This window comes from Brachyistius frenatus, unplaced genomic scaffold (genome assembly GCF_029030835.1).
Source record: "Brachyistius frenatus isolate BFR_SWC_R1_liver_20210118 unplaced genomic scaffold, ASM2903083v1 Contig_7, whole genome shotgun sequence".
Lineage (NCBI taxonomy): Eukaryota > Metazoa > Chordata > Actinopteri > Embiotocidae > Brachyistius > Brachyistius frenatus.
The window spans coordinates 6287393-6311115 of record NW_027210606.1 but is presented as its reverse complement, the minus strand read 5'-3'; the positions used below and the strand labels follow the sequence as shown (position 1 = coordinate 6311115).

General features: G+C 40.2%; 3 protein-coding genes across 4 annotated transcripts; all 3 read left to right on the top strand.

Annotated features, from left to right (window-relative positions):
• The first annotated feature begins 284 nt into the window (after window positions 1–284).
• On the top strand, window positions 285–2086 carry med28 (mediator complex subunit 28). The gene is made up of 5 exons (XM_069689411.1): window positions 285–457; window positions 922–988; window positions 1075–1187; window positions 1408–1622; window positions 1773–2086. The coding sequence occupies exons 1-4, from the start codon at window positions 299–301 to the stop codon at window positions 1609–1611; spliced, it is 543 nt and encodes a 180-aa protein (XP_069545512.1). The 5' UTR covers window positions 285–298; the 3' UTR covers window positions 1612–1622; window positions 1773–2086.
• A 2357-nt stretch (window positions 2087–4443) lies between these two features.
• Window positions 4444–15478, top strand: klhl2 (kelch-like family member 2). The gene is made up of 15 exons (XM_069689216.1): window positions 4444–4874; window positions 6615–6734; window positions 6839–6945; window positions 7084–7205; window positions 8434–8596; window positions 8816–8925; window positions 9015–9131; window positions 9982–10131; window positions 10244–10361; window positions 11509–11706; window positions 11833–11934; window positions 12204–12332; window positions 12552–12692; window positions 13337–13480; window positions 13982–15478. The coding sequence occupies exons 1-15, from the start codon at window positions 4807–4809 to the stop codon at window positions 14008–14010; spliced, it is 1818 nt and encodes a 605-aa protein (XP_069545317.1). The 5' UTR covers window positions 4444–4806; the 3' UTR covers window positions 14011–15478.
• A 1698-nt stretch (window positions 15479–17176) lies between these two features.
• On the top strand, window positions 17177–23593 carry msmo1 (methylsterol monooxygenase 1). Of its 2 annotated transcripts, none has more exons than XM_069689214.1 (6): window positions 17177–17237; window positions 19058–19349; window positions 19457–19605; window positions 20433–20559; window positions 20710–20864; window positions 22638–23593. In XM_069689214.1, the coding sequence occupies exons 2-6, from the start codon at window positions 19095–19097 to the stop codon at window positions 22825–22827; spliced, it is 876 nt and encodes a 291-aa protein (XP_069545315.1). In that variant the 5' UTR covers window positions 17177–17237; window positions 19058–19094; the 3' UTR covers window positions 22828–23593. The 2 variants fall into 2 exon arrangements, with proteins under 2 accessions (XP_069545315.1, XP_069545316.1); XM_069689215.1 differs by lacking the exon at window positions 17177–17237 and adding an exon at window positions 17300–17586.
• The last annotated feature ends 130 nt before the right edge of the window (window positions 23594–23723 follow it).

The following is a 23723-nucleotide window of genomic DNA, read 5'->3' as shown; positions in this document are numbered from 1 at the left end:
TTCATTAACCCCAGAGGTGTTAGATGGTTTCAAAGTCAGGGCTCTGGATTTTCTACACCAAACTGGGAAAACCATTATAGACCATGACTTGTGCAAAGAGGGTAATACAGATGTTGGGATTAGAAATGGCCTTCCGCCTGAAACCTAAATTTGTATTCAGTTAAGAGTTACCTTGACTGAAAGTAGGCCAAATCATAAAGAAAAACTGAGACCAGCAACAGTATATAAACACGGGAACATCAGGCTGCTTGTGCGCATGTGCAGAGCGTGGAAACAAAAACAACAACCTCAGAACAAGATGGCATCGTCCATGAGTGGGATGTTTTCCGGCCAGCAGCCTCCTAGTGCTCATTCTGTGGGGGGTCCCGGTGGACCGGGTCAGCCGGGCTTCCCCGGTGGAGCTGCCAGGACCCCGGGGAACAACACGCTGGTGGATGAACTGGAGGCGACCTTCGAGGTAGGAAGGAGGCCAACGTGCTAGCGTCTGTTAGCCGTGGGTGCTAACTGTTGTTAGCTGCTTCAGCTGAGAGGTAAAGTCGTAACACCAACTATAATCCAGGTCTCATCGAGTATTCTTGGTTTAATGTGACGAGCACACCGGGTACTTTAACGACGATGTGTCCCGGTCGACACTCAAGTGACACGTGAGGTCGGGGACACGTGATTCGGACAACCTGAGGCCCTCTGAGAGGAAGTTTCACTTCACCACGAGTTTGGTTAGAAAGCTGGTTTCTCTCTCAGGGAAACACTTTTTCATTTCCCTTATAAAACCGCCTGGTTTTCATTGTTATTCATTGAATCAGGTGGTAGAAGTTTGAACAACTACACATGCCCAACTCACTATTTTAACCACTCACTCATTAAAAAACAAATTTACTAACGTTGTTCTTTCCATTTATTTTTTTATTTTTATTTTTTTAGGCATGTTTTGCATCGCTGGTAAGCCAAGACTATGTTAACGGAACAGACCAGGAGGAGATTCGAACTGGTAAGTAAACCCGTGTATGTCTTTATGGAGCACATCTCTTCCTATAACCTGCACATTAACGCGTAGTATCTGTCTGCTCATCGTAGGTGTGGACCAGTGCATACAGAAGTTCCTGGACGTGGCTCGGCAGACGGAGTGCTTCTTCTTGCAGAAAAGGCTTCAGCTGTCGGTGCAGAAACCAGAGCAGGTGGTGAAAGAGGTAAAACTGTTATACTCACTCATTTAAAGAGGTCCTCTTCACCTCCCGTCCACGTACTTTCCCCTCCATACTTCCATCATTTGTCAACTGAAAACTACTCGTAATCATCCAGTTATATGCAAGAGGTGATCCCAAACAAAACCCTCGTGTGTTATTTATCCCTCTCCCTTTGTTGATGTGCTCGCTCTCCTCCTAAGTACATGTTTTAATCTCACTTCAGGATGTGTCAGAGTTACGTAATGAGCTGCAGAGGAAAGAGCTGCTGGTTCAGAAACACTTGACCAAACTACACCACTGGCAACAAGTGCTGGAGGACGTCAGCGTTCAGCATCGTAAACCCTCGGACCTCCCCCCGCCCGGCCCGCTGGCCTTTTTGGAGCAGGCCTCTGCGAGTCTGCCGCCCGCCCCTTTAAAACCAAACTAACAAACCAAAAGGTAGAGTCACACACTGCCACACACTCAGAACGTGCTGTTATCCCACCGATGTGTCGCGTAAACGAACTGTAAACAGTCTTAAAAGCCCTTCAGTGATTTGTCTTTTAGAGTAATACTGTACTGAATAATGACCTACTCACTTCTGTACAGTCCCAAGTTCAACCACGGTGACCTCTGACCTGAGGGTGCAACACGGCTGGCTCGAGAAACAGTGACTCGTACAGGATTTATTTCAATGAAATGGAAGATGGCGTGAATATCTGTTGGACAAAAGTGTAATGTGACCTCAACCCTAAAGAGGAGTATACAGCACATCCATTGTTTGAGGCCCTTTGTCAACCTGTAACGAACTTACACAGTTGTAATGAACAACAGTTATATTTCAACTTATGTAAATATTTCCATTGAAGACTTTTTTTTTTTTTTTTTTTTACTGTAAAAATAAAATTTGTGAGTATTTTCAATGTGGACTGAAGTCTCAATTATGTTTTTATTGTTTTTATACTTGCATTGTGACACTTTAGTGACTGAAAATAACCTCGAGCTCCGGCTGTGCAACTTCAAGCAGCACTCCAACAATTTTACACATGAAGATCTGTTCACTGGTCATAAATGAGTACTACGCAGTTTACGTATTCTGAGTAATTAACCTCTGATAATGTCAATATGTTGTCTCGGCTTGGATTGAGCCGGTGTTACAAACTAGGAGCTGAAAGGATCAAACTGATGCTGTCAAGTTGTGTTCAGCAGTGGATCCAGCAGTTGACTTCAATTCTGACCATTTTGAAGTCATTCAACTTTTATAAAAAAAAAAAATGTTTGGAATACCCCTTTAATCACCTTCACTTGTCCCACAGAAGAGAAAGTAGCTGGAATAATGTCACTTTATAAAGTTGTTTCTTGAATATCTGTTGTATTTACATCAAATATTACAGTGTAATCTTATCATGATGGCTCAGAAAGCTACCCGCCAACAGCTTCAACTTCATGTCACTTCAGCGTGACGGAGGAATGACTGAGCCTCCTGACAGCCTGCTGTCTCTAACGTATTCAGTGTCTTCACACCAGAACAGACGTGTTCTGCTCAGCTTCACAGCTCTCGCCTGTTCACTAACAGTACAGCCAGACTAAACCCTCACAGATGGACTGCGGGGACGAAGCTCTACAAAGCAGAGGTCTGTGGTCCCAACACGAGGGAAACTGGACGGTGAATCGATTATTTCAGTAGTATTTGTCTCACCTTTGTTCTTTTATACGGTCACTCAATTCAATAAAATCGACTTAACTGAGTTGTTATGCATCTTGTAGTTCAGTCTGAACTTTATGGATCCTCATTTCAGACAAGTAATCGGCAATGTAAAGTTATCCTCTAAAAGGTATAAACACTCACGTAAATCCAATTTATGAGACAAAATATTGAGAAAAAAAAATCTAATTCTGTTAGTCACAATAATTGAGATATATCTGTATTTTCAGTTTCCACGTCAAAGTTATGATGCCCACAGTCTGAATTATGAGATACTGACGCACATTGTAAGCCAACATTGTGAGATACACAGATACACAGTTCCAGGCCATTTAGATTCTTATCCAGCATGTTCCATCATCGGGGAGCTGTCTGACAAGTCCCAAAATAATTCAGCAGCATGACAACGACCTCAAACATGCAGCACTGCACATGAGTTTTGAGTTAGTGAGTCCAAGTTATGAGATGAGTCAAAATTAAGAGATTCAAAAGCAAATTGATGAGATGTGTTAAAATTGTGTTTCTGATTCAAGTTTTGATTTACGGGGTCATTTTGCTGAGCTATAAATGTTGAGTTTGATAGGACATAGGACATAAGAAGTTAAAACATAGTGAGTCAGTATTGTGGGTACGAAACCAAGTTTTGACTCAGTCTACATCCACCAGAGAAGTATGGGAAGTTATGATCTGCACTCTGCGGACTTATTTCAATTATCTCTCCCTAAAGCTCCTATTGAAACGGGGGAAGTTTAGGTATGCTGTTCCCTCTGCCTGAGGAAGCTGCAAAATGACCTGAATCTTCAGGAGATTTCATGAGTTGAATTTGAAATATGAAAACAGAATTTAGAGACTTCAATTTTTAAAATGCAGTTTCAGAGCAAATTAATTCAAATTGAGAATTTAACATTCAGTTTCAAGTTTATTGAAATTCTGTTTCAAACTGAAATTTCAATTTCAAGTTGAGCAATTCAAATTTTTAAAGCAATTATTCAAGTTTTGCAACTCAAATTCAAATATGAATGATTCAAATTCAGTTTCTACTGACACATATTTGCCTGTCTTGACAAAAAGTTTGACCTGTTTTAAATCAAAATCATGAAATACTAAGTCAAACTTGCAATGTAGAAATTGTGATTTTTCTTTAATTGTGAGAAAGCAAATACAAATTTGGGGTTCCCAAGTCAAAATATATGTGATAATGAGTCGAAATGATAAAATACTGAAGTAGAAATTATGAGATATTAAATCCAAATTTAAATATAGATATTGTTAGATTTTCTTTTTAAGGAAAAATTAGGATATAGTTTTAACTAAGGCCTAAAAAGGCCAAACGTATATGTGTAAATCAAACATTTAGAATTTCTATGCCAGAACAAGAGAGAGTAACCAGTTGTATTAAGTGTCATGTTATGATAATAAGTCCCAATTTTTTAATCGTGAGAATGTCAGTCACCATGATAATGTGTATCGATCATGCACAGCTGTTCATCCAGCCTCCTCCGGGTCAGTCTTCCACAGCTAGAGGGAGACAGCGCTTTCTTGTGGGACACCTTGACTGTTCGGAGGACCGTCTTTGCCGACATGTCCTTGTTTGTGCGTTTTAATCAGCGATTGGAAAATAACAGGTATGCTTGTCCGTTCGCCTCGCACCCATAGACACCCAGGAGTAACGAGGGGAGAGGTAGAAGGAAAATAAACCCCATTTGACACGGCGGTGGGCCCCTTTCCTGCACGTTGTCGGGCCGACATCAGACGCACAACAGCCGGGCTCGATCGCAACGTGTCTGTGGAGAGTGTCACCGCAGTCGGGCTGTGCATTTCTGTGAAACGGGCTGCTTTAATGGGGCTGCCGTCAGCCAGTCACTCCGCCTCTGGACAGATGATCGCCGTGATTCACGCCTGAATTTAAGCCATCAAAGAGGACATTGTGGATATGGAATGGTGCATGCCGCAGGGCCAAGTTTTCAGCCTCTGAAAAACACCGGAATCATGGACAGTCATCCGCTGTGAGTGCCAAAAGCTGCTCTGTGTGTGTGTGTGTGTGTGTGTGTGTGTGTGTGTGTGTGTGTGTGTGTGTGACGTTTTCCAGTGGGTGCTTGACGGATGGTGCCGCATTGACAGAGACAGCGGCCAGCCGGTGTGGCTGCTCCCTGACCGGAGGGGACCGATACCCGGGGACTCACGCTGAGCCTGCGGGTGCAGGAGGAGGCTGCAGGGCGGCTGTGGTTATGTTGGAGTAATGTGTTTGGTTGTGACAACCGAGGTGTTTTTGTTTGTTCGACAGATGATGTGTGTCAACTGCCATGTGTGTGTGGGTGTGTTTTTAACAGAAAACAGGGACCACGTGACTTCGCCACGAGCAGAATAATTATGCTGGATGGTTTATTGTGAAAGAAAGAGGCTATGGTGTGGGTTTATAGGTTAAACCAGTTTCCATCATGTGTGGATGGTAGTGGCTCATTGTTTTGACAATATACACCTAAAATCTGAAAAAAGTCCAGAATATAAAGCAAAATCTGTGTAGCAGAACTTTTATTATTTCCTCTCAGACATGTCTTGTGAGCACATTGAGAAGGACTGACCACTTAAGAAGGGAACCACAGTATTAACAATATGATAATATGTTAGAATATATTAAACACAGGGACATGTTTCCTTTGAAATAACTGTTTTTAATTTGTTTTGATTTTGATGATACTATTACTATGACTACACTTTGGTAGGATCTTTAATGAAATGCTTGCAGTGAAGTTTTCTCAATGTTTACATGATCTGAGAACTTGTGTAGGAAGTTTGTGTTTTTTGATTTTAAAGTGCTAAAGTTGTGCAGCATCTACAAACTCACTGCACTGTATTATAGTCATAATAATGACACATATTTAGAAAATGATTAAATACAGAAATACAGTATCAAAGATGACATTATGTTGCATATTAAGGTTTATGAAGATATAATTTATGGCAGAGTCTCTGACAGATGTTCCTCATAAATGGTTGGATTAACCTGTGACAGCCCAAAGACCCCAGCTTTACAGCTATTTTAAGGTACTTTGTTCAAACAATATACACCATGGCAATAACACATGATAATGAAGGTCTTAAAATGAGATTCAGACAAGACAGAGTACCAACATGATCAAATATTGCAGGTAAAGATTGAGTTTTGGAAATTTAAAAAAAGTTAAAAAAAAATTGTAAATTAAAAACTTTTATTTAATTTGTGCATACAAAAATCAACAACTTTTGCCAACAGGAGTAAATAAAAACCAAAGAACATTGTACATTCATCCTGATATCTATAGAAAATAATGTGTATTTGTGAGAGAAAGCAGGAGACAATTCTAACTTTACACTTTTATTTAGCTCTTAAAAGCCTTCTGGTACGTATAATGCATATGTTACTCAAATTACAGTCAACGTGGGGGGTGTTTGTCTCCTGGGAAGTTGTCTGATCTGCCTGACTGATAATCAGTTTGGGATAGTTTTTGTTTGTGAAAAACCCACCTCTAAATCAGGAAATAAATAAACATTAAACTCTATGTAACCAAAAGCAGCAGTATTTGCTGAAATTCCTCTTCACAAACAGATAAACCAGATGTCACAGGTGAGACAGGTGGAGCCACATGATTAACGAAAAATTTACGCAGAGTTAAACACAGCTTCTGATCTATAAGGACACCTGCTTTATTCTCTCTTTACATCTGTGTGTGCGTTTGCTTCATGTTTATCTGTACTGTCCCTCTCAGGTGCACTAGACTTTGTCCACATGCTCTGGATAAAGAAGACGGAGTCGAGAGGCAGGGCCCCGTCACTCTGAACCCTCGGCACATGAGGAAGGCGTTCAAAGTCATGAACGAGCTGCGCAGGTGTCCCACACTCTCTCTTCACTTGTTCGTTGTGTATCTCCATGTAAACTCTAACTGGACATGTTTTCTCCCTCTCACTTTCTGTCTCCTTGTTCTACATCCAGCCAGAGCCTGTTGTGTGATGTGACCATCGTGGCAGAGGATGTAGAGATCGCTGCTCACAGAGTGGTTCTTGCTGCCGGAAGCCCTTATTTCCACGCTATGTTCACGGGTAAAGACCTGTGTCCATCCCTCCTGCGCCACATCTGTCCCTGATTATTTTTAGTTCTTATATTTAGTTCCCTCCTGCGCTTTACACATTTGTAACTTTAGTGATAATGAAGGGTAACGTGTGTATGTGTACTAACAGGGGAGATGGCGGAGAGCAGGGCGAAACGAGTGAGGATAAAGGAGATGGACGGCTGGACTCTGGGCCTGCTGGTGGACTACATCTACACAGCAGAGATACAGGTCACAGAGGATAACGTACAGGTAAACACTCATTAAATGAATAACTATGGTCTGTTATCACATTGAGAATACACTGTCACACTGGTCCACGGAAACTGTGCAGGATCAAATTTAACTTTAATATGAGAATGACATTTCAGTTTTACATCTCTGAGGGCTAGAAAGGGATTGCATTGCTGGTCAGGTTATTGTGGTTACATTAAAGCTCATTCATTCATGCAAAAACCCATTATTCTTGTTGCCAGGTTTTAGTCTGATTACTCACAAATCCAAGTTAATGGGAGGTGGATGATTATGACATTTTTCAACCTGGACGACAGTGACTCTTCACTGGTGACGCAACCCTGCACTTGCCTGCAAAACCGAAACATCTAAGCAGTGAAGTCATCACCAACATTTGAACAGTCCCACCCTTCTGCTCGCCCTATCAGATGAATTTTTATTTCCATACCTGATAACCAAACAACTTGATTGGACTGAAATGATTTCAAACGAATTAAATCATGGTGCCTTTTACATATTTCTATTAGCTCTAAATGGTACATTTTCCCATCAGGAAAGTCATTTTTCCTGTCCTGATCTCTTCTGTACAAATTGGATTGTGAATTGGATTGTGAATAAAAATGGTTGTATAATTTTTTATTTTATAATCGTGATAATAACAATAATCAGACTTGTTAATGTAATGACGTCATACCCTTATGTAGCGTGACGTATAATGTACCTTACATGTGTAACTAATGCACAGCAACAAGCAGCATGGCTGAAAGTGGCACCACGTCGAAGGAGTTAGTTCCAAAACGGGGAGTAAGTCAGTGTTTGGTTATTAAAGATTCAGATGTGCTAATGTAATATGTTTTTACTGAATATTTGAGGATAAATTGTTCCATTTATGCTGACATTCAAAACTAAAATGCTTGTTTTGTTGCAATTTTCTGTTCTTGAAATGAATTATGCCCTCTTGTCAGGAATGTAATTATTTCAGAAAAGCCCTGAAATATCCTAATTATATTTTAGGGCCATATCGCCGATTCCTGGTGCACAGGCACTTGTCAAAAAAAGTACACAGAAGTAATTTATCACAATATAATACATAAACCAGAAAATGAGAATTAGTTTCTTTGTTCACGTTGATGTTTTCTGTTTAAAACACACCAGGCCGACCTGTCAGCCCTCTAAATGACTTCATCTGTGTGATGTAGCTCTAAACCCTCCACCTGTGTGCACACCGTGTGTTTCTGTGTCTCAGGCGCTGCTTCCTGCAGCAGGACTGCTCCAGCTCAACGAGGTGAAAAAGGCTTGTTGCGAGTTCCTGAGCTCTCAGCTTCATCCGTCTAACTGCCTGGGAATACGAGCCTTCGCTGACCTCCATGCCTGCTCCCAGCTCCTCACTCAGGCCAACAGCTACGCAGGTTTGTGTGCTATGTACGTGCGCATGCACGTGTCGACACCTCGTATTGCTGTATTAAAGCGAGTTTGCGTGTGTGAGCAGGAGGATGTGGGATAGTGTTGGCGAAAGAATGAGAACATTTGTAATTAATGAAAGTGTGGCGAGAAACACACTCATGGAAAGTAGGTGTGTTTGTCTGCAGCCATAAAGTAGTAGATACACTTTATGTTTGTGCTGACAGAGCAACATTTCACTGAGGTGGTTGGGAGTGAAGAGTTTCTCAATTTGGGCATGGAGCAAGTTTCCAGTCTGATCGCCAGCGACAAGCTCACCATCCCCACAGAGGAGAAGGTACACGCACTCGTCCTGATCATTACCCACAGGTACGACACGATAATGACAACACAGTGATCCATGTGTGCTCCTATGTTGTTGTGCAGGTTTTTGAAGCAGTGATAGCTTGGGTCAACCACGATAAAGATGTCCGCCAGGAACACTTGGCTCACTTGATGGAACATGTCCGCCTGCCGCTCCTCTCCAGAGAGTACCTAGTGCAGGTGTGTTCATCTGGACTCTCAAACCAAGTAACTGCCGGCAGAGCAGTTAAAGTTTGAAGCAACAAAAAACTGGAGAGTATTTGTTGTCAGTAACATCACTCGCTCTCATGTCGTCTCTCTGACCAGATCACAATTGTGTTCTGACCACTGAACAGCTATTTCTAAACAGAGCTGCTGCTATTTGTGCTTTTTAACAAATGAAGGCAGTTTAAAGTCTGTTATGTTTTTGCCAGCTTCCTGCAAGGAAACATAAAGCTATGTATCCAGTTTGCAGTAAATGTTTTAAGTTTTCTTTCTGTTTTTTTGGGACTGCTTCCAGAGCAGATGGCAAAAAAAAAAAAGAAGTTTTTATGTAAAGTTAACAGCATGATGTCGACTATTTTTACCTAGTTTCAATGCCAAACAATGTTTACAACTTTTATTTTAGCTTTAGCGTTTGACAATATTTATGATTTCTAAAAACATAAATCAGGTAGACTTGTTGGCATGTATTCTAGTTTGCTTTGATGTTGTTGAGGACTTAGTTACATAGTTGGTTATATATTTATTGAGGTATACGATGCAATTTTATATATATGTTTTTTTCCATCACCTTCTGGCTCGTCCTCGTGATCTATTTTTGTTGTGGCTGTGTTTAATTTAACTTTGGTCTTTAACGAAGAAAACATCACACGTCATTGAATATTACGTTGATTAAAATACAACATCCCGTTTCCGCTATTAACAATGTTCAGGTAGATCTAAAGAAAGCCACTATGTCACATGATAAGACATTTTCCTTGACTTTAGTTCAAATATTTGTAAATCTTGCATGCTAAATGGTTCCTCTCTCACTGTTTTGTCGCGTCAGCGGGTGGAGGAGGAGTCTCTGATTAAGAACAGCAGTGCGTGTAAAGACTACCTGATCGAGGCCATGAAGTACCACCTGCTGCCGGCTGACCAGAGAGCTCTGATGAAGACAGCGCGCACACGCATGAGAACTCCGGCCTGCTGTCCTAAGGTACAAAAGACTGTCAACACTGAGTGTCTCCAGAGCAGAGGAGACGAACACTTCCTCTTCTATTGATCTGCAGTACTTCCTGTAACGGTGCTGCTGTTTCTGTTGCCTTTAGGTGATGGTAGTGGTTGGAGGTCAGGCTCCCAAGGCCATCCGGAGTGTTGAATGTTACGACTTTGAGGAGCAGCGATGGTACCAGGTGGCTGAACTCCCAACCAGGAGGTGCAGAGCAGGTGGGAAACCTTCAAAACCAGCAACAACACATACAGCATCACATGTGATGGGCTGTATCCTCTGAAGAACATGAATGTTGGGTCCGTCAGTTTAACTGAAGGACCGACTACACCCTCCACGAGAGAGTCGGGCCCCCACCAAACTAACGGTGCATTCAGGTGGTCCTTATCGGCTTGTAAATCATAAAATTTAAGGTTTATTACCAGGATTTCTCTATGAAACAGATAATAAAGTGTTAATACCACCACTTAACTCAGTGGGTTTTACTATTTTACTACAGTTCAGTATATTTACAGTACTTTGAAGTTATACTGATGAGACCTAGCAGTGGTGTTTATTTTGTACTGCTTTTGTTATCTACTCCTTTTAGTGGGTTTCCATCTGTTTAATTGATAAATTGGGCATAGACTGATGTCCACATGAGCCAAATACTTCATAAGTTTAGTGTAGTCATGTAATATTCCAGACTTAATGAGATGATGAGGTTTGTCTCAGGACTGTTTTTTTACAAAGTCAGCAGTGTACAATACAATGGAGGATCTTGAAATTCAAACAAAATAAGGCTGTTTTTCTCAGCAGTTTATGGAAATGGAACGGGGATGTCCTCTGATTGATGAATTCAGTGCAGAAGTTCATCCTTTAACTGGGACACAGCTACAGTCTGTGGTAACTTCTGTCTGTTTGACACAACCTGGTGGATGTCAGGTGTGTGCACTCCTAAAACATGTTGCAGTCATTAATGTTGGGCTCCTACAAGCAGCATTGTTAATTTCTACTCCCTCTGCTGGCAAGTTTCTGACCACATGCATCCAAAGAGGTCTCGCTGTGAGGAGGGAGGCAAGTTTGATAGTTAATTACAAGGTTGTAACATCAGCAAAAAAAAAAAAACACTCAAGGGAAATCAGTAATGTGTAGCGTCACCATTCCACCTTTACCAAAGCATCGCTCCGTTCCTACATGTGGAAGTTGACTATTAAGTACGATATTTTGAATTGTTTATCAATTTTTAAGTATTATATTTATCGAACGTGTCCTTTTTGTCTGTTTTAAATGTTCGTTTGTCTCTAAATTTGTACTGATCAGGAATAGCACTCCTAATTTCGTTGTATTTTGTACAATGTACTTTGTTTGGTCGTGTTGTTTCAGGTGTGGTGTACGTGGGCGGTTGTGTGTACGCAGTCGGCGGTTTCAACGGTTCTTTACGTGTGCGGACGGTCGACTGTTACGACCCGATGATGGACCGCTGGACGAGTGTGAGCAGCATGCAGGACCGGCGATCAACGCTCGGTGCTGCTGTTCTCAATGGACTCCTGTACGCTGTCGGAGGCTTTGATGGCAGCACAGGTACCGCTGTGCTTCTGTACAGTCGTGACCTCAGAGTGTGACATCAAAACGGGCTTTAAGAATGTGTGCAACTACAATGACTTTGAAAACGTACGACCGTTTTTCATACGTGTGTGTGTGTTGCAGGTCTGTCCACTGTTGAGGCGTACAACGCCAAGACAGACGAGTGGTTCCATGTGTTACCCATGAGCACCCGACGCAGCAGTGTAGGAGTGGGTGTTGTCAATGGTGAATACAATTCCCAGTTTGTTTTTACAATCAGCATTTAGAGTTGGATTTTAAAGGTGGACAAAATAACAGAAATACCCAACAATATAATACTGTGGTCCTGCAAGATGTAAAAAGTGGAGCACAGAGCTTCACGAAGTGTCTCATCTTCCACAGCTACCGCATTATATTTTCATGTGTTTCTGTTATTTAGTCTACCATTGCGCCTCATTATAAATTATGGATTACATACTGTGTTTCTACTGTGATTCCTGCTGCGTTTTTTTTAGGGATCCTTTATGCAGTCGGAGGTTACGATGGAGCCACGAGGCAATGTTTAAGTACAGTAGAAGCGTACAACCCAAAAAGTAACACCTGGAGCTACATCGCAGAGATGGGCACGAGGCGCAGTGGAGCAGGTGTGTTCATGTGTCACCTTATATGTGGCTGTGAAATATTTTTAGAATTTTTTAAACGTTAACTCAATGGTTCTTTATTTTCTATTTGATGCAAACATATTTATTCTTCAAACAACACAAAAATACACAAATCATTACATTCATGACCACAGTAAGACAGAAACATTCACCTGTTGTTGCTACAACTTGTGATTTACCATGAAGAAATGTCTTCTTTAGGTGTTGGTGTGTTAAAAGGTTTACTCTATGCTGTGGGGGGACATGACGGTCCATTGGTGAGGAAGAGCTGTGAAGTTTATGATCCAGCCTCCAACAGCTGGCGACAAGTAGCAGATATGAACATGTGTCGACGCAACGCAGGTGAGTCAGTATTTCCCACAGGTTGAAAATGTACTTCTGATGGTGTGTGACTGATGTATATGCAGAGACTTATGCATTTTGGCGAGGGAGAGTTTAACCCAAGTTAATTTTTTGTAGCTGCAGGTTTGTTAACCTGACACACCTGATACAAAGAACTGACTGAGAAGTCATCCTTGGAAATTGTTTGGAAAAAAAATGCTTAGCACGTGATTGGATGAATCATCGGTCTACTAACCAATTAGATCATTGCCGTTTTCAAACAAACAGTTACTTCTCCCAACCAAGCCTTTAGCTGCCAGTAAGTTCTCACACGATGCTGATTGGTCCAAACAAATGTGGTTTAGACACAAATCCATCACTTGAAGCCTAACAAGATGGATTCTGGCGTGATCTCACAAATTCAGTTACCTGACAAGGTGAACATGGTACAAATGTCCCCTAAATGCCTCACATGCAGACGATCAGTAGACTCTACAATTTACAGGGGTCCTCTTAACGCCTCACATGCAAGCTATCAGTAGATGCTAGGTGGCTGTGCACAGACAAACCTCTTGTCCCCACTCGGTTACTGCCACGCATGCAACTCAGACCCTCTGTCCCCCTGTTAGATGTCTATTCATTACTTTGTGTTTGCGTGTTTTCAGGTGTGTGTGCTGTAAACAACATACTGTATGTGGTGGGAGGGGACGATGGCAGCTGCAATTTGGCCTCGGTGGAGTTCTACAATCCAAACTCTGACAAGTGGACGCTACTATCGACCTGCATGAGCACAGGCCGCAGTTATGCAGGTCAGTACACAACTGTGAGCTACACACACTTATATTTGGTCACTTCTTGTGGATGTTTGATGTTCACTGTGCTCAGAGTCTGACACTAGAAGGCTGTTTTATAATTAATCCGCTAAAAAGTTTCTGTGTGGGAAACTCTGAGCACGGTCATGTTTATTATAACAGGTGAACAATGGCTGCAAGTTGATTTATTTGAATTAGCCTTATGCTGAATGCGTAATTCAGTGGAAGTGATGCAACCTTTTTCCAAAAGAGTTGTATATCAATATGATATGAAGCCACAAATCTGCTTAGATTTCAGAATCTGAAATATTTATTCTTCCATTGAAATGTGTCATTAACTTCTTATGGTTTTAAATCTTTTTTAATCCTCAAACTTTGTGATTATTTCCAGGTTTCAATGAAAACATGACATATTTTTGATGTGGTTTCAGACTTTTGGACCCAGTCTATATAAAACTGATAAGTGGTGATAATATCTGAATTCTTTTTTTTCCACAGGTGTGACTGTCATTGACAAGCCGTTATGACTACTCCTGACTCCTGCCACTAATTCGGAGCAGAGTGTGTTCTCCTGCTGAATACTGATCTTGGATCTGTCTATGATGCCAATGCTTCATTGTTGGGCAGCATTAGCACAGGCACCGATGAAGATGAAGAAAAATGAATGAAGATTGTTGTTGCGGAGGATGAAGAAGATTTTTGCACTGAGCTGAATGGGGGGAGCTGTAACAAACAAGGGGATCAGACCTGTGTTTTAATCCCCTCGCGGCAGGACTGCAGCACCGACTGGACAAACCAGTGTTGAAGCACCACTACAGTGCCATAGAAATGCTACTGATCTGAAGCAACTACAACTGCAAAGTTACTTTAACATGAGTAATGTTAACAGGAACCGGCTCTGAGGAAGACCACTGATCTGATCTACGGGAGAGGAAGGCAGAGAACGACCATCTCGGACAGAAATCAGTTTCTCCTTCGTTTTTATCCTCCTGAGGAGTGTGTGTGTGTGTGTGTGTGTGTGTGTGTGCGTGTGCGTGTGCGTGTGCGTGTGCGCTAGCATATAAAGGTGCTACACTGCTTGCACATGTTAGCATGTGTGTTTGTGTACATCTGAGTCTCTTTGTGTGTGGTGACGCCTGGTTCGGCGCCGCATGAACGCACTCTGCCTGACCTCTGACCTTTTACAGTGTCACAGTGTGGCTGTTCAAGAGTGCCTGAATGTCAAAGTACACCCCGTTTCCCCTCCTCTTCTTCTCCGCTGTTATGCCTTGAGTACCGTTACCGGACACAGCTGGACTCGGCTGCTGTCCTGGGATGAGGAAATACATTTTTGACTTCAGATCGGTTGCATCAGACCACGTCAATTCAGAGTAACGATTTGAGGAGCAGCTGCAGAACACGATGGTGTACATTAACCTGGAGAAAACAGACTTTCAATGACACGCTAACTCTTCTGATAAGGGAGACCCCTCATTCTCGATGCCAAAACCAGTGAGAGACAGAGGGAGGAGCTGTTTGAGATGAAGAACAGTTGGATGTATCAGCGCTTTACTGTCACCTGGCAGCCATATTTACTATGGTTGTAACCACTAATGACAACAGCAGCCTGAACTCTGCATGGTCCCCGTCTCTAACCTGCTATCCTCCAACAGTACCTTCCTCTCCTTTGGTGTAGCAACTCTATTAACTACTGCACACCCCGACGTACTATGAATGTGCCAATTTTAATATGTCTCTTCTTTTCTGTCTCTCTTTATGACTCTACTTTATGGATCTGTTCTCTCTTTCTGGAAAGTGACCAAACCTACTTCTGAGTTTCGTTCTCTTCAGTCTCTTTCTCTCGCCTCTCGTACTATATTGAAAATTGCTATAATAGTAACTGGTATCGCTGTTTCTTGTCAGTGTATTGAGGAATGTCATGTAGGCTAATGACTTTGAAAATGTTTCATTACTTGTTTTATATTATCATTAATAAATATGCTTCTTGTATTTAAAGCTGTGAAATGTTATAATCCGTTTTTAAAACTTTGCCAAATCAGTAAAACATTGAAATGGAATGTGCTGTGTGGTAGTTTAATCATTTTACAGTTACAAAGGTAGTGTAATATAAAATGTCCCCAATAGGGCTCGGTATTCCAACTCCATACTTTAAAAAAAAAAAAAAATTTAGACAATTTTATACAGGTTATTTCTAGTATTTCTACTTGTGTTTACATATTGAATGTGTTTTGTTACATAGAAAAAAAAAGGTTCCGCTTCAGGGGAAAGTAACTAAGTACATTTACTGAAGTATTGTACTTGATACAAAATAGAGGTATTTGTGCTTTACTCAAGTTTTTCCATTTTATATTTATACATCTGCATTCAATGTGTATTTGTAGACTTTTGCACACAAAATGCAAAAATCATCCTTAAAATAAAATGTATCTTAGAACAACCTCACCTTGGATAGAATAGTTCAAATAAAACACTGCTTATAATACTGCATCAATAATTTCCACAAAATCCCAGGTTTCTTTCACAGCTGGGAGTTTGTGGAAAATAATAAAGATGTTTCCCCAGAGTAAGGTATTTTTACAAAGTATTGTTTTGGTATATAAAATGTTGGACTCGGGCTCCTGCTGGTACAAAGCCAATAGTCCTGCGTGTTCTTTAATGAGGCTATAGGAGAAGATGTCAGGCTTCAAGATATTTATTTAACAGCCGCAGAATAATCAGTTTACAGAGCTCTGGGTCCGGACTATGTTTCCCTGACCGCAACAGAGTATGTGTCAGTTCACGAAGTCTGACCTCCTGACTTTCCCTGACCCAGTCTTCTTATAGTCCAGACACCAAAAAGTCACGTGTATTGATGTGTCCTTTGTTGGTTGGTGGAGGTGGTGGTTGTCTTCCTTCACACCCTGGAGTTCTCACGAGGGTTCCTGTTTATGCCTCAAAGAACAACAGTATGTGACCCCACAGGTTGCCGACCCCCTCCTGTGACCTTTTGGTTTGACACAGTACTTTCACTCTCATTCACAAACACAGCCTTTCGTCTACCCCTTAGGATTAATAGTTGATAATACGACCTATATATAAGTAATATAATATGGCATACATATATGTTGTATTATTGTAAACATAACCTAGCACAGAATCGCACAAAAATCAGGTATCATTTTCAGTAGTAGCACTGAACATTTTTAACTGAAACTGAGTCATATAGTCTAAATTAAATGTCAGATATGATGACAAGAACTGGAACTTAACAAGGATGCCTAGATGCATACATGTAATATGAATAAATGTAGATACCTTTCCGAAAAAGAATCAGTAAAAAGTTTGAGTAGAAAATAACACAAAACATTGGTGTGATTTAATTCAGTTGAGTGTAAAAATATTGTTCAACTAGTTAAACATTATATCACAATATGTATATTTGTATCAAAGTCTTTCTCAAATTAAAACGGTTCTGAAGTGAAATGCACACGGAAGATGTATGACTCAAACTTCTTCGGCCCAGCCCATCTCTCCACTGATGCAGTCTGACAACTCTGCGAAGGGTTATGAAAGCAAAGCTCGCCACTGATTGGTTGTTGCTGTAGAAACCTGCAGTCTCACTATCATCGCTCCATTCCGCGGACCAATCAACGAGAGCGTTCGGCCCCTCGACGCTGGTCTCCTTTCCTCTCGGCCAATCGGATTGTCCGATATTGCTGTACTTCAGCCAGCCGGCAGCCTCTCGCCCAGGTAGACGGGACGAACCGAGGGAAAGGTGAGAGTGCAACGTTGTTGTCGGCTACAAACCGACATTATTGTTATTATATATTATTATTCGTTATTTGGAATATATGAACCGGGAATGAAGGCAGGATGTTGGGCTACAAAGCTGGGGGAAAGTCCTGCAGAGGATATTTCGGCCCGTGCTCTGTTGGTGTTGTCAAGACAGTTTTTTTTATTTATCAAACACTTTATTTAGCTGGTGTGCAAGTGTACGTGACGTTATTAGAGGCGTCACTGCAGCGTGACTGAAACAGAGAGGCAGCGGGGTCTTTTAGCTGTTAGAGTCAGCAGTGTATTAGATTATAGTTCATTTTTGGCAGCTGTTTGTGGTAATCATCTTGGTACGTCCACATGTCTTAGTAGTTCTTGCACATGCGGTCTTTATTATGTCATCCTGCGTGCTCGAATTGATATAAAAAGTGTTTATCATCGCTTTTTCACACGTTATTTTGTAACACATTTTAAGGCAATTTGCATTATATTCATACTGGTCAAAACAAAGAAATTATACTTTTTAATTATTAATCTCAGGTAGGTTCTGAAGTGCTAAAAGGTATTGTGTAGGCAGAGGTTGTAAATTTGGATTCCTTTGAGTTTAATTCTGTGTTTTGTGTTTCGTAGCATAATGGCTTTCTGTTCAGCCAAACTGGAACAAGGAAGCTAACTAAAATAACCTAAGTACTGCATTCAGTGTTTTACTTTACTTGAATAATTTTATCAAATGCAATATTTACTAGAGCCCAACCAAAATATCAACCAGCTGATTTTATCGGCCAATATTGGCCTGTTGCAGATCAGTGTATGTGTTTGCTGGTATGCGGACTATATGAAAACTTACAAAAATACAACATAATCCAGAAAAAGATACTTGGAGTAAATACGAAATCGCTCTATTTATGTTTTTTTTATTAGTTTTTTATAATTATGTAATTCTCCTTGAAGTTTACTGTTTCAGGACACTGATGTCAATGCGGACAATCAATTGTAAATTATCCTGATGTTATTATCAAAATGTGTGTTTGTATACTGTGTACTGTATGTACATATATAAAGAACATCAGTCAATAGATCAATATCAGCATTTTTTTACTCGCTAATATCTGTATCAGTATCCGCTCCAAAATCCAGTATCAGTCAGGCTCTAATATTTATACCTTTTTCTATGTTTCACTGTGTGTATTTGGCATTACATTGCAGTTGGAGATTGTTTATTCAAAACCTATAATCTCCTCACATGATCTACTTGTTATACGGGCTATATGGAGTCTTTTCAATTTCAAACTGTTCTGATAACCTTTTTTGATTTTCCCACGTCAATATATGAATGCAGGGAAACATAATTTACACAACAGGGTTGTTGCTACTTTTGTTAAGAGATCTTCCACTGCTGTCTATTAGCAGTGTGTCCCGGGTAATAAATAGACATTAAAAATATGTGATGAGTGTGTACATGAAAGCTGTACTATCAATTAACATTGCTGAGGAAATGCACAGCATACCTACCCTCTACCTTTCTTACTTTTTTGTAAAGATATGATAAGCACACATTGTAATTGATTAAATATTTTTTTTCTAAATAATATTTTGGACCTTTATTGTTTTCTATTATTTATAGTTTTTCTGTTCGTTAGTTTTAAAAGATTTTTTTTGCTGTGATTGTTTAAAGAGATAGTGGAGTTGAATGGGAAAACTGAAAGTGTAATTTAAAATTTTCCACTAATTTACGGCTCTGAATTGTGTAACATTACATTTCATTATGTTTAATATGACACTTTATTACTGTATATAAAACACTGCGTTTCTGTCTTCCAGTCTTCTCCTGACCTGCAGCCACCTCTCATCATCCGTCATGGCGGCGAACGGCACGGCAGACATCTTGACCTCTGCCTACCTGGCGGTGGAGTACGTCGATGCTGCGCTGCCTCAGAACCCCTTCCAGCCCTCCCTGAAACACGCCTGGGACTACATGCTGGACAACTACACCAAGTTCCAGATAGCCACGTGGGGGTCGCTCATCGTCCATGAGTTCATCTACTTCCTGTTCTGCCTGCCTGGTTTCCTCTTCCAGTTCATGCCCTTCATGCAGAAATACAAGATCCAACAGGTTGGTGTGTGTTTTCTTTTTTTTTTTATATGATTTTAGCTGGTTTTTTGTGTGTTTTTTTTTTTTTTAGTGTAAAGGAAACTTTCTCTAAATAATTCTGTGTGTAGGACAAGCCGGAGACGTGGGAGAAACAGTGGAGATGTTTCAAGATGCTGCTGTTCAACCACTTCTGCATCCAGCTGCCTTTGATCTGTGGCACTTACTACTTCACCGAGTTCTTCAACATCCCCTATGACTGGGACTCCATGCCACGCTGGTCAGTAGAAGAACTATGAAACACACCTTAACGCATTAGAGTACCCTGGAGATACAGTGGAGTAATTCTACAAATGTCAGTTGCCTAAAACGTGGTGTGAATACAACATAGATACAGTAGTTGAACTTTTTTTTAGTACAGTAGAAAGTTAGATGTTAAATCTATTTCTGTCTTAACTGTGATGATGATAGAAATGGGACTGTTTTAGACAGAAAACTTATTTTCTTTCTATTCAGAAATTATATCTCTGAATAACTTTAATACTAATGTTAAAACGCAGAGCAGTCATTTCAAATCAGATACTTAAAAGGCTAAATTTAAGTCACCTGACACATTACTCTGCTTTAGTATAGAAAAGATGAATTTAATTCAGCTTTACGTGTAAAACAAGCAGAAGAACACTTTTGTCTTTACATACTTGTTGACAATAAATATAAAAACTGCCACATTTTTCATACATTATATTGATAGTCGCTGATTAAATATAGTAAGATTACTTTGTTCAACTCAATAAATAGGGCTAAATATTATGGTTTAAGATTTATATTGCGATATTTATAACAGTGTTCTCCCAAAATCAATATGTAGTATTAAAATATGGGAAATTGAGATAAAATCACAAAGAAAATGATCAAACAGATGTTGAATTCAATCACCTCAGAACAAAAACTCATCACGTCACCAACAATTTTTGTTATTTTTTTTTTAAACGTACCTCTTGCTAACTCACCCTGAATAACTGGTCAGAAGTCATCGCCTGTGTGACCCTCAGTCAGTCCTGTTGGTTGGTTTCACTCAGTGTGCCTCCTCTCCGTCTTCTCCTCCAGGCCCTACGTCATGGCTCAGTGCTTTGGCTGCGCTGTTGTGGAGGACACCTGGCACTACTTCCTCCATCGCCTGCTGCATCACCGACGGATCTACAAATACATCCACAAAGTCCACCACGAGTTCACCGTAAGTGAAACGCACACGTGATAAAACAAACAAGTTTTAAGTTTTTTGCCTAGTTTGTCTCTTTGCTGAAGAGTTAGTTATTAAACCGACAGGAGCTCCCATTCATTTGAGATGTTGAGAGTGCACACTCATCATGTCTGTCCCCTTCAGGCTCCGTTCGGCATGCAGGCGGAGTACGCTCATCCCGCTGAGACCCTCATCCTGGGGGCTGGTTTCTTCATCGGCATCATGATCTTCTGTAACCACGTGTTCTTCCTCTGGGCCTGGGTGTCCTTCCGTCTGCTGGAGACCATCGATGTCCACAGGTACGACATGATAACAGCTTCCCCTTACTACCTATATGCACATACTTTCTTCTGGCCTCTCATTTCCTCTGTGACCTGAACCTCTTGTCTTAGACAGAGCAAAGAGAACAAATACGTATTGTGCATATTGTGTAAATACAACATATTTTGTTTTCACACACACACTCACTTTAAGGATTAAAAAAAGAAAGCGCAGCAGCAGCAGCATCTGTGTACAACAGACCGTTACATGTTAACTCAGTTTGAAATTCGTGAGGTCGACCACTAGAGGGCCACAGAGAACACCACATGTTCTACAAGTGTAGTCAAGCATTTTGTCCTAAAACAAGCTTGCTATTACACATTTTATTTTACTATTTGGTCTTTGGATTACATGGTAATATTATCTTTATAGCATGTTCTTCAGAACTAGTGTCTACTGTATAATCATCATCATCATCATCATCATCATCATCACACTAACAACTTTAATTTGTGTAGCACCTTTTGAGCAAAGATGGAGCCCAAAATGTTTTAGAAACAAAAGTCAGACAGAGGACAATAAACAATACATTAAAACATTTAAATAATTAACAGTAAAATTGACAAAACTAATTCTAACTGAATACGATTTCAAACATGCATTGAACCTTTACATTCACAGAGAAGACACACAATTATTTATAAAAACATTATATTCATTAGGCAAGCTCGTTCTCTTTGTTTAAATATCTCTTTAATAAAACACATTATTTTAAATATACAACTTATTTTCTCATACAGTTCTAAAGTCTGTTTTGCCCTTTTGTAAGTTTCTTACCTGAAGAATTACTTGTTAAATTTTTTTTTATTTTAAATCGAATAGAATTTTTGTTTTCATTCGATTTAAAATATTATTATTTATTTTTTTTTACTCTGATACACTCTTCTGCTATTTATAAAGGATTTTGCTTCTTGCTTCTGGACCTAAGAACTTGTCCGTAAAACTTTTTTAATTATTATTTTGTTGTGCTAAAGCTAAACTACGTAATAATTAATTGAGGTTTAGAAGATTAATAACAATTCTATAAGAATTATTTCACCACAGATTGAATATGCAACATATGCAACTCCTTAAACTTACCAAATTTAGAACGATAGATTAAATGAGCGAGGAAAAAGGTCAAATGAGCTGATAAAATTATAAACACACACACTTGGAAAGAACGAATACATTCTTGTTGCCATTTTTAAGTTGGAACAACTTCACAAAATTAAGTAAACACAGCTACATTTAATTCAACTTAACAGGTGGCTATAAAGTAAACTTCAGACTAATAAGTGAATGTACTTACCTTCTTAAGGTTATAGGTTTCCACGAGTTTTGGGGAATTAAGATGAACCTTTCAGATTTCAGTGCAAACACTCGGGCTCTTAGTTTCCATGTCATTCTCCTGTGATCATTTAACATTTCTTGCCCTCTTGAAAATCTGCTCTCTAAAATAAAAATGAAACCTCAAAAATTTATTTGAAACAGCATTTATGCCTAAGGCCTCAGTCAACAAGTAAAAATGTTTTGTGGGCACATTTTGTACAGACGACAAAGCAGAAGTAAATCCGTCATTTCTTCAGTGTCTCCAGAACAGAAACATTTTCCTAATTATTTCTTGTCTTAATCTTAAAAAGCATGCTGTGGAAGGTTCCTTATAATCAAAAGTTTTTATTCTTGTTAGTTAAGACAGTAAAAATTGGTCTCTTTTTAAGAATAACGATATATATATATAAAACCTTTATTCCCGTCTTATTCCCCGTCAGCGGTTACGACATCCCTCTGAACCCACTCCACCTGATCCCGTTCTACGCCGGCACCCGTTTCCACGACTTCCACCACATGAACTTCGTCGGGAACTACTCGTCCACCTTCACCTGGTGGGACAGGCTACTGAAGACAGACAACCAGTACAACAAGTACATGCAGAAACAGGGAGACAAGAAGGAGCAGTGAGCCACCGCTGCCTCCGTTCATAGAGACACAGAGCTGGAGGAGGGAAGAGGCAGCGAGCGGTGCAGACGCTCAGTGAACACACAAACAGCGCTGCTTTTCTTCTCTTAATCAAAAACACACACACACACACACACACACACACACACACACACACACACACACACACACACACACACACACACACACACACACACACACACACACACACACACACACACACACACACTAAAGGGTTATGAAACATGAATCAGCACAACTGCGGTTTAATTCTAAACTGGGCTGCAGGTTGACTTCAGTTCGCCTTCTGTGCCTTTCGTAAAAAGAAGTGTTGTCTGCTTTTGTCAACAGCTGCTGGATTAATAAAAACCCATCAACAACCTCATTTTGAATTTTTTGCTTTGCTTGTCATCCAGTGAAAAAAGTTGTACCCTTTTACTCTGTTGTGAAACACTTCTGTTTACCTCTAACAGTCTCAGCACTTTAGCACTTCCTCTTCAGTCACAATGACACTGTCAATACTTCTTGCAGTGAACTGTCTAAACTCAGCACTGATGTCTGAAACAAGTCAGGTGCGTTTGATGGAAACACATGTACATTTTTAATGAAAAGAGATCTGTTGGCTGATATGGTGCCTCCAGGTTGTTCGAGCCCGGTTTGTTTGAGGTTGTAGCAATAATTAAATGCTGTTTTTACAGAAGGAAACCTTGACAATGTTTTGTTTTTCTGTTTGTGTTATATAAAAATAAAATATGTTAACAAATTTAAACGTGGTTGGTTGTCAAACAGTTTCACTTGTCTGCATTTGATGAATGGACATACAGTCTCTCTGTGGAGAGTAGGATCACTGACAGCTCAGGAGATTCACATTAACATCACCATTTTAACCCTCGCGGTAG

Excerpts from the sequence above, each read along its gene's own strand:
- msmo1 (XM_069689214.1), top strand. The coding sequence starts at position 19,095 with ATGGCGGCGAACGGCACGGCAGACATCTTGACCTCTGCCTACCTGGCG. Across the intron at positions 19,606-20,432 it reads TGGGACTCCATGCCACGCTG|GCCCTACGTCATGGCTCAGT; the intron begins GTCAGTAGAAGA and ends CTTCTCCTCCAG. Across the intron at positions 20,560-20,709 it reads AAGTCCACCACGAGTTCACC|GCTCCGTTCGGCATGCAGGC; the intron begins GTAAGTGAAACG and ends TGTCCCCTTCAG.
- med28 (XM_069689411.1), top strand. The coding sequence starts at position 299 with ATGGCATCGTCCATGAGTGGGATGTTTTCCGGCCAGCAGCCTCCTAGT. Across the intron at positions 989-1,074 it reads CCAGGAGGAGATTCGAACTG|GTGTGGACCAGTGCATACAG; the intron begins GTAAGTAAACCC and ends TGCTCATCGTAG. Across the intron at positions 1,188-1,407 it reads CAGAGCAGGTGGTGAAAGAG|GATGTGTCAGAGTTACGTAA; the intron begins GTAAAACTGTTA and ends ATCTCACTTCAG.
- klhl2 (XM_069689216.1), top strand. The coding sequence starts at position 4,807 with ATGGTGCATGCCGCAGGGCCAAGTTTTCAGCCTCTGAAAAACACCGGA. Across the intron at positions 6,735-6,838 it reads GTCATGAACGAGCTGCGCAG|CCAGAGCCTGTTGTGTGATG; the intron begins GTGTCCCACACT and ends TTCTACATCCAG. Across the intron at positions 10,132-10,243 it reads CTCCGGCCTGCTGTCCTAAG|GTGATGGTAGTGGTTGGAGG; the intron begins GTACAAAAGACT and ends TGTTGCCTTTAG.